The sequence below is a fragment of the Gallus gallus genome, chromosome 6 (assembly GCF_016699485.2).
Source record: "Gallus gallus isolate bGalGal1 chromosome 6, bGalGal1.mat.broiler.GRCg7b, whole genome shotgun sequence".
NCBI lineage: Eukaryota > Metazoa > Chordata > Aves > Galliformes > Phasianidae > Gallus > Gallus gallus.
In genome coordinates this window covers 16,984,355-16,994,267 of record NC_052537.1, presented here as the reverse complement: position 1 = coordinate 16,994,267, position 9,913 = coordinate 16,984,355, and the positions used below count along the sequence as shown (strand labels likewise).

The 9,913-nt window shown below is 45.4% G+C and overlaps 1 protein-coding gene across 1 annotated transcript; it reads left to right on the top strand.

Moving 5' to 3' along the window:
- The first annotated feature begins 3,613 nt into the window (after window positions 1-3,613).
- On the top strand, window positions 3,614-8,616 carry EIF3F (eukaryotic translation initiation factor 3 subunit F). Its single transcript, XM_421624.6, has 8 exons — window positions 3,614-3,915; window positions 3,990-4,060; window positions 4,194-4,273; window positions 5,043-5,180; window positions 6,943-7,034; window positions 7,241-7,377; window positions 7,493-7,606; window positions 8,221-8,616. Exons 1-8 carry the CDS (start codon window positions 3,627-3,629, stop codon window positions 8,296-8,298), a joined length of 999 nt encoding a protein of 332 aa, XP_421624.1. The 5' UTR covers window positions 3,614-3,626; the 3' UTR covers window positions 8,299-8,616.
- Window positions 8,617-9,913: the final 1,297 nt, after the last annotated feature.

Below are 9,913 nucleotides of genomic sequence, written 5' to 3'. Positions count from 1 at the left end.
GGCCTCCAGTAGGCACAGATCCCCCCACCTCCTCTGCCAACCCAAAAATGAGGTCTGTAAGGGGTGGATCCTGGCTCCATCTTTTCTGGTCACTCAGGTACATTGCATGCAGCTGAGCTCCCCTGGGCTGGCCCTGCTTTCCCACCAGGTGCTCAATCACTGCTTCAGGCCATGACTCAGCATTTCCACTACACTCACCATTTTCTCATCTTCAGTGATTTTAAAATCCTGGCCACTAAAGTCTCTGTGTGCCAACTTACATACATTTCTCTATGCTAAACTTTCACCGCAAGTTATTCTGTGAAGTTACTTATTTTCAAGCTTGGATTTCTGTACTTCTACATAGCAGCTAATAAGCACACATAGTCTGCGCTGCACTACTTTTGAACACCTGGTGACAACTTTCATTACAACTAACTTTAGAGAAAGTATATGCAACTAGCACCATACCTCATCACTTTTCAGTAGTATTGGGATCTCCATTCTAGCATTAACCTCCGTAGTTCCACATGTCAGCACAGGCTCTCTAATAAATAAGTAGCCCCATAAAACACTACAGAAAAGTGAGGAAAGGTTTGAACTCCTTTTGCTAATACAAAGACAAATCAACCAACACATTACACTAGAAATTAGGCTGCCAACAATAGTCTTACATCTACTGGCAATCCCAAATGTACAGGAAGCAGATGAGTATCTAAGACACTCCATTGAGGCTCAATAAGGAAACTACTACTTATTTTTAATTTAAAATCAAGCAAATTAACTAGATTAAGAACAAACAAACAAAAAAGCCAGAAGCAACTGCCCATCACTACTTCACATTGGAGAAAAGGTAGGCCACACAAACCCTTATGGCAATTGGACAGATCAAAACAATAGAAAAGGTGTTACAACAAAGGTGTGATGATGGAAGGACCAGCACAAGAGAAAGGTGCTACAAAGGAAGGGAAGAAAATTGCTTACCTGTATCAGAAAAGTTGAGGTTTACAGGGAAAAGCTTCATCAAAGAGGGATCTCCAGAAAGAAACCCTCCCTCAGTGGCAGTCAGCCCTTAAATGAGGTCTAAGAGAGGTGCAGCTGGCACCTCCCCGGTCACACAGCTTAATTGCCTTCACCTGTGCTCCCAGGGCTGATGGGTCCTTTCCACAGGTGCTCCATCAGTGATTCAAGCTGTGACCCAACGGTTCCCCCTACAGTCCCGAAAAACACAGATAACCAACAGAAAACTAAAATGTTGGCAGCATGACCATGAGAAATGGCAATGAGGGAGTTCCACGAACACAGTGAAAGCTGGAGACACAGACCTGATGCTCCAAGCAAGAAGAGACTTCCATCCTTTGATCCCAAGAGATTCAGAAAGTCAGTCTTGCTATTCTCTTTTTCCTAATTAAGATTGACTACATGAAACGCATGTCAAATTCAGTGACTGACTTTTCCCTTGGTAAAAATAAATGAAAGGCTATCCTAATTTCTTAGGCACAACAGAAAATTATTCTTTTAATAATGGAAAAATAATACCAGTTCTAATTCCATGAAATAAATCAGATAAAATTATATCCTGAAATGTGAAATCAAATAAATTCCAAATATTTTATTTTGCCTGTGATGCAATGCAAGATTTTAATACAATGTAAGTTTGTTTTGCCTTTCAACAAGAAATGATGATTCTTCCAGTAACACAAGTAAGATGAGACGATAGCTACTGATATAGAAATTATATATCATCTGTGAAAATGCAGCTGACGTGACAGCACATGCAGAAATAATGATGCAGTCACATGTAAGGACTGTAAAGAGAAATCGTACAAAAGCAGGGCTAGAAGGTTAATTGCATTCATTGTCAAAATCAGATGCAGGGAAGCCAAGCAAGGGATAATGGGAAATCAGAAGGTCCACTTTCAAGTGACATTGCATCTTGTGTTTCTCCTGCAGGCAGATCTCACTGTGATGGGGTGATACACAAACATCTGTGCAGAGATGAACACCAAGTTTTCAACAATGGGCACTACCAATGTGTCACTGATAACCACTCTATCAGTAAACTGATCGTTTGTGAAAGAAAATTGATTATGAAGATCTCTACTTTTCACTAGTCACAGCGAGGGGAAAAAATGCAGCTTGGACACCTTTGTGAGATGCCCTGTTGGTTTTTTTCACTCCTTAGACAACAAGATTTATACAGTTTTTGTATAAGGAAGTGTCTGCTCTGATCTCTGACTCCTGAGATAGAGGCATAGAGGCTACCCACTCTCACTCATTACATATACTCTCTGTCATGGCACTCAGCAGCCTGACATCAGTTTATTAAAAGAAGGGTGTCACAGCTGCCAGTTTCATCGTTCATTTCATTCATTTCAGAGCACAACTGCAGCTCCACATTAAGCTGCCCAGTTTTAAAGGTGGCAACGCAAAGCTGTAATGCACAGACTGCAGAATGCCTTGCTTACTCCACACGAACGTGCAGCTGACCATGCCACACCAAGCAGCAGGGCTGGTTTGTTGCAAACAGAAGTAAGATCAAGCGCCTACTTTCTAACAAGCACACCTCACACATTAGGCTTCGCAATGACGCATCAAAGCTCCGGGAGCAGAAACATCCTAAAGCCTTATGCAGTTTGACCCAGACACACCCATAGGAAAGGAAGGAGGGATGGTGAAAGTAGGAGAGCCGGTTTTTACTGGTAAGCACATCAGGAAATGCTGTTATGAACAGATAAAGCCAGCTTATGTTCCCAGGCACTGACTCCGGTGTAGCTTTGACATGTTCCCCACTTAGATAAAAAAGGGAACCGGGGGCAATCGGGAACGTGGGGAGAGAGCATTTGGTTTTATTGCTGCTCCCAGTGGGCCCAGCAGCTGGTGGTCAGAGGCAGACTTGGAAGCCCTTAATGTCAGATGGCATTGACCCACCAGCTAATGAAGCAGGCAGGACTCTGTATATGCATACATACATGGTTTAATTGCTGTAAAAGAGCCAGATACCAAAAAGCAAACATTTCAAAGACACTTGAATCTCTCCATGTTTGTCAGACATTAAAAACTGCGGTGAAAAAGTTCTGAACGGAGACAGGCAGTCCTACATTTGCTCTTTATGATACAATTACAAGGATAGGGGCAAGAGAAGGGAACAGGGAGTGCCAGAGGAGCCCCGTCTCCTGACCGCCGGGGATGACCGCGCACGGTTTGTTCCGCTCTGCACCGCACAAGGCGGAGCCCCCCGCCCAAAGAACCCCCCCGCCCACAGAGCCCTCCACCAGCACGGCACAGCACCGCGACCGCCCTTCCACCACGCCGCCCGCCAGCACGGCTCTCGCTCTGACAGACAGGAGTTAAGAGCTGCGCCAGCCAATGACAGACCGGACGGGCGCGGAGGCGGAGCGTGCGAGGACCCAATGGAAGAACTGCCCGGCCCCGAGGGGGTGGGAACAACGTTAAGCTGCAGTCACCGGCGGCGTGCTCTACCCCAATCGGAGCGTGGGCCCCCATCGCTCTGTCCGGATTGGCTAACGGGTGGCAGGCGGGACTTAGCTAGCCCCTTCCCCCAATGGGAAGGTGGAGGAGCGTGACAGGCATTCCGATTAGCCAATTATCGTCGGCGAGGTCTCGTACCCCTCTCTCTTCGCAAAATGGCGGCTCCGGCTCCCGCTGCGGCTCCGGCCCCTCCCGCGGCCGCCCCGGCTCCCAGCCCGACGGCCGCTCCCGCTACGCCGACGGCGGGCGCGCCCCCCTCCGCCGCGCCCCCTCCGCCCGCCGCTCCGGCGGCACCGCCGCCCGCCGCGCCGCTGTCCGCCGCGCTCTCGGGTCCCTTCCCCGGCGGCCGCGTGGTGCGGCTGCACCCGGTCGTGCTCGCCTCCATCGTGGACAGCTTCGAGCGGCGCAACGAGGGCGCGGCGCGGGTCATCGGGACGCTGCTGGGTAAGAGCCGCGGTGCCGGGGGCGGGGGACACGCCGCCCCCACGCCGCCCCGCTAACCGCTGTCGTCCCCGCAGGCACCGTGGACAAGCACTCGGTGGAGGTCACTAACTGCTTCTCCGTCCCGCACAACGAGTCCGAGGATGAGGTACGGCCACGCGGTACGGCGAGGTGGGGGACGGGGCTCTGGAAGGGGCTGTCCCAGCGGGGCTTCGCCCTGCGTTGCCCTCCGGCCGGGTGTCGGCGCTCCTGCACACGCTGACGGCTGTCCCCTTTCGCAGGTGGCTGTCGATATGGAGTTTGCCAAAAACATGTACGAGTTGCACAAAAAGGTGTCTCCCAGCGAGATCATCTTGGGCTGGTAAGTTCTCTGTCCACAGAAAAGCGTGGGCAGTTGTGTAGGTCCCTCAGAATAGCTGAGGTACACCTTGCTGTCACAGGCTGACAAGCAGAAGCAGCGGTGAGGTGTTGCAACTCTTGTTGCAGTTCTAAAAGTGCTGTCATTCGGGATAGGAAGAGATGCTACTGCAGAAGTCGTCTGTGCATGGCTAGCTGGCTTTGTTTGTCTTTTGACATCCTCTCTGGCCCTTTTCTGTGGAACAAAATCCTGCAAGCATAGAACTCTTGGCTTTCTCAACAACCTCTGATGGCATAGCAAGGTGCAGTTCTCATGACAGTCGCTTTCCTGTGCATGCAGGAAGTTAATTGCAGAGCAGTTGAAGGAGCCAGATGAACAAGCCCTGCCTCCCGCACAGAGGTGTTTCATTTGTTTAAGATCTACTTTGCTGGTCCAAATTTGCCTGGCATGCTTTGATTTACAAGGAAATAAAGATTTGGTTCAGAGCATAGTGACAAAAAAACTGACTGTTGGTGTCAGATGGCAGCTGTTCTGGCTCTTTGTGATGGTAATACAATGCTGGCTCTATGCATGTTTTGGGCATGCACTCGGCCTATAATTCTAGGAGAGCCATAAGACTACACATGCCCTAGTTAAAATACTGGTCTCTACTATGCGTCTGCAGCTCAGTGCTTGGACATTAGGGTTTTAGAATACGAACCTGTTAAGTACCAACAAATGCTGGGCATTTGAACATTAGAAGAGTGATCTTCCAACATTTGCTTTTTTCAAGGTATGCAACAGGTCACGACATCACAGAACATTCTGTCCTGATCCACGAGTACTACAGCCGGGAAGCACACAACCCAATCCACCTCACTGTGGACACAAGTCTCCAGAATTCACGCATGAGCATTAAAGCCTATGTCAGGTACTCTGGGACAGGGACTGTCTGAATTACTAACAGATATCGTATCAGGATAACAAGAAACGTAGTAGGCTACAGTGTCCCATTTTGGACAGTATTGTGCAATAGCTGAACCACAGCTGTGAGCCAGAGATCAGAGCGTTCTTCCTACCAGAATGTCTTGATCGTTGTACATAAGTTGAAAGCCTTAACCTTCCGTAAGCTGGTTCCAGCTTGGGGGTGAGTAACTGGCTTAATTAACCTCAACAGTGTTCAGAACATCTTTGCAATGCTTCACAGAATTAGAATAGCTAGCATCAATGTTATATTAACTTCCATCATGCTGTCTGAATGCTAGTCTTTACTCACTGCATCTTAGTGCTCAGCAATTTACTTTTACAAGTAGTGGTATTATTGTACTCTGAACATAATTGAAAGAGTGTTTTCTTGGTCAGTGTTTCTTCCCCTCCGCCACTTCCATTTTTATTAATTGATAATGGAGATAAAATACAGAGAAATGAAACTACTGTGCTTCACCTCACTGTTCTTCCCAGTGGTTGCTGAAGAGTTCTCCTCCTTCCAGGATGAAGCCCCTGTCTTTGTAGTAGAGATCGTACTGCTTCCTGACCATGCATCTTCTAAAAGGAAGCTGTTCTGCAACATCCTGTGTGCTGAAAGCATAAATGAACTTTAGATAGAATCATTTGATTTACAAGGGACCTTGAAAGGTCATCAAGTCCAGCTCCCCTGTAATGGACAGTGGCACCTACAGCTTGATCGTGTTGCTCAGAGCCCTATCCAGCCTGACCTTGAGTGTCTCCAGGGATGAGGCATCCACCACCTCTCTGGGCAACCTGTACCAGTGCCTCACCACCCTTATTTTAAAAAATGTCTTATTTTTGTCCAATCTAAATCTCCTCTCCTTTAGTTTGAAACCATTTTTTCTTGTCCTATCACAACAGACTCTGCTAAAGAGTCTGCCCCCTTCCTTCATATGGCTCCCCTTTACATATTGAAAGGCCACTCTCAGGTCTCTCCAGAGCCTTCCCTTCTCCAGGCTGAACAGCCCCAGCTCTCTCAGCCTGTCCTCGTAGGAGAGGTGCTCCATCCCTTGGATCATTTTTGTGGCCCTCCCCTGGATGCAGTCTAATAGGTCCATGTCTCTCCTGTGCTGAGGACTCCACATCTGGATGCAGTATGCCAGGTGAGGCCTCACCAGAGCAGAGGGGCAGGATCACCTCCCTCTCCCTGCTGGTCACACTTCCTTTGATGCAACCCAGGATAGAGTTGGCTCTCTGGGCTGCGAGGCATGTTGCTGGCTTGTGTCCGGCTTACCAGCTTTTGGCAGGGCTGTGTTCCATCCTTACATCCCCCAGGTTATACTGATAGCAGGGGTTGTCACAACCTGGGTGTAAGACTTTGCACTTGGATTTATTGAACCTCATGAGGTTTACCTGGGCGCACTGCTTGAGCCCGTCCAGATCTCTTTGAATGGCATTCCATCACTCAGGCGTGTCAACTGCACCAAGAAGATAGTACTCAACTCATGCACTCACGCTGATAAATGTCAGACCAGCTAAGAATATTTTTGGATGAAAATTTGCAGTTAATAATATGCCTGTATTGATTTCCTGTCCTCGGTTATACGTGGTCTTAATATTGCTGATTTTAGTGAGAATGAGTAACCTACTCGTGTTCACACTCTAGTGCTAATAGAGATCATTGAGATGGAAAGAAATTATTTCCTTTCAGATGTGTCCATGCTGAATTTGTGTTATTTTCCTAGTGCCCCCATGGGAGTCCCTGGTAAAACTATGGGCGTGATGTTCACACCACTGACAGTGAAGTATGTTTATTACGACACAGAGCGGATAGGAGGTGAATGCTTTCTTCCTATTTTGGTTCTAACCATTGTTGTGATACTGTTCAAATGCTGATTGTTTATTAATCCTGGTAAAATTACCACTCTGTGGGGAATTGATCACTGAACCCGATGCTATCCTAAAAAAGTCTTCAACAAGTTAAAGTTTTAAGCTGCTTTCTGTGTCAGTCAAATTTCTCAGTGATCCTGGTTTTGCTTGCAGTGGATCTCATCATGAAGACCTGCTTTAGCCCTAATCGAGTGATCGGCTTGTCCAGTGACTTACAGCAGGTGGGGTCAGCCTCAGCCAGGATTCAGGACACTCTGGGTATGGTGCTACAGTATGCAGAGGATGTATTGGTAAGGCAAACTTTTTTATGAGACTAAAGATAAGTTTGATTTAAGATTATGCATCTTGTTTTTATGGGTTTTTTACTGAGTTTTACTCATGCTGAAGTGTGTTTCTCATGCATAGTCTGGCAAAGTGGCTGCTGACAACACCGTTGGGCGTTTCCTGATGGATCTTATTAACCAGGTGCCAAAGATTTCACCAGAGGACTTTGAGACAATGTTGAACAGCAATATTAATGTAAGTTAATCGTCTGATTTCTAAGTGTATTGCCAGCAATTTTGAATATGTCATACAGACACAATTTTGTTTATGAACAGAACTACCTTTTCATACCAACATGGTCATAAAAAATACAGCCCTTTCTTGTCTCTAATTTTACGTTGTAAGAGCTGAAGGTGGAAAAGGGAGCTTAAGGATAACTGGTGACTTGCCTGCTTTCTTTGCCTGAGCTGACGTTCTGTCTCATGACAAAACACTTAAGAGCACGAACAAGGTTTTATTGTGCTACCTTATTTCTGTAACAGATCTTTAGAAAGCTAAGTTTCTGAATCTATTATTTGTCCATGGTCTGCAAGACACAACTAATTTTTAATTTTGCTTACACCCTGTGACTGTCTGGGTTAATACTGGTGAACTCAAAGTTAAAAATTCACAAGTGCTGTTTCATGTTCCAGGAATACCAACACTTTCTTCCTGTGAGGAAAGCATTCCTCAGGGTAGGACGTTCAGGACTAACGATAGTTCCAGTAGCTGATTGTAAAATGCTTTACAGGCGTTAAAAATTTACATCTCCATAAGAGGCTCTCATCTTTGTTAATATTTCTGATGGCTGTTTTTTTCTTTTCTCTCAGGACCTTCTGATGGTAACCTACTTGGCAAACCTCACACAGTCACAGATAGCTCTCAATGAAAAACTTCTGAGTTTATAAAGAAACTTCTGCCTCCCTCCACTTCAAAGAGCCTCGAGAGTGAGCAGATACACACTTTCATCATGGTGGTGTTACAAATTCCCTTGGACCTTAACTTAATTACCTAAACAACTTGGTTTACGTCTTCATTTCTACTTCCCTGGAAAATCCCTGACATGGTTTAGGAAATGAATAGGAACTCCTGCAGTTTGGATGAGCCCAGTATTTTAAAATGGAATAAATGAATCTTTTGTCTTTTGAGTTTACCAACTTGTGTAACAAAATACAGCTTTAATGGAAGAAGTTATTTGAAATAAAGTTCAGTTGTATTGGCAAGAATACCTTCTGTCCAGAAGAAGACTGTTCTCATTTGTTGTATAATGAATCCTCTTCTGAATGAATCAGGAAAGAAAACTAGAGTGAATGCAGGTTATCTCAAATTTGGCAGCTTTCTTTGCATTTTTCCCCAAAGTTTTAAAGCACACAGGTCGTGGCACCTTGCATTGCACATAGTACACTTTTCCATGGGGGGAACTACAGAATGGCCACTGGCCTATAACTGGTGCTGTGTATATGGCCTTCTCTGATGGCGTATGAGATGGCAGGTTCCATTGGCGTTGGGGTATTAGTTCTATGTATATCTGATCCTTTGGGAAAGGAAATGGAACGGAATTACACCATCATAAAGAGGGGGTTCAGAGCATTAAACTAGCAACTAAATACATGGTTAAAAGGGCTTGAAAAGCATTCCTCCTGGAGTTTTTGCGTTTGCAAAAGAAGAAAAATTTCAGTGAATTTTTGAGATTAAAATTTAGATATTGTCAAATAGGGATTTTCTGTTTCATAATGAATTTCAGCAGAGGGAAAGCCAATTCAAATTGCAACTTTTTACAGTCTCAGCTAGTAATATTACCTTTGGAAGTCTGTTGAGCTGTACTGAGGTTTTCCCTAATACTAGTAGTATCATCCCTCCTCTACACCATTCATGCTTATGTTCTAATGACCATTTCTAACACTTTTGCACACATCTGTTTTGGTAAATGAACTGAAAATGTCATAGAGAAGCTGGCAAAGCCAGCATTCCTCCCAAATACCTTTGTGCAAAATTTGCCAGATCAATCTAAGAATGAGAGACAGCTCACATCTCTTTAAATCCTGGACTCATTGTTCCAATGTGGGGAATTCCCTGAGCCATTCAGTGCTAAATCCTAAGTTCTGGTCTCAAGGGCAAGGTGCATAAAAACTGAAGGCACAGCGAAGACTTCATTTCTCTAAGTTATTTGTGAGCATTAAACATGTTTAACCTCAGCTCTTCTTTACTAGTCTAATGTTTTGTTTCCCTTCCTTTAAACTCAATAGTTGAGCTTCAGCTGCTTAACTTACATTTTCAGGTCATGTTCTTTTTAAAACAACTCTTGAAATAGGCAGAGGTGTCAGAAAAGCTCACAGTCCATAGGCTGACTTGTATGGTAGACAGTACAGTAACAAATACATCAAGTTGGAGTAGAAAAATAAAAGCTGTCCTGAAAAACCGTATGTTTGATTCCATCCATGCTGTTACTGGATGAATGGTATGTTGTAAACCTTGCTCTGACACAAGAATTTTCAAGTTTCCTTAGCCACCCTTGTGAAGGAC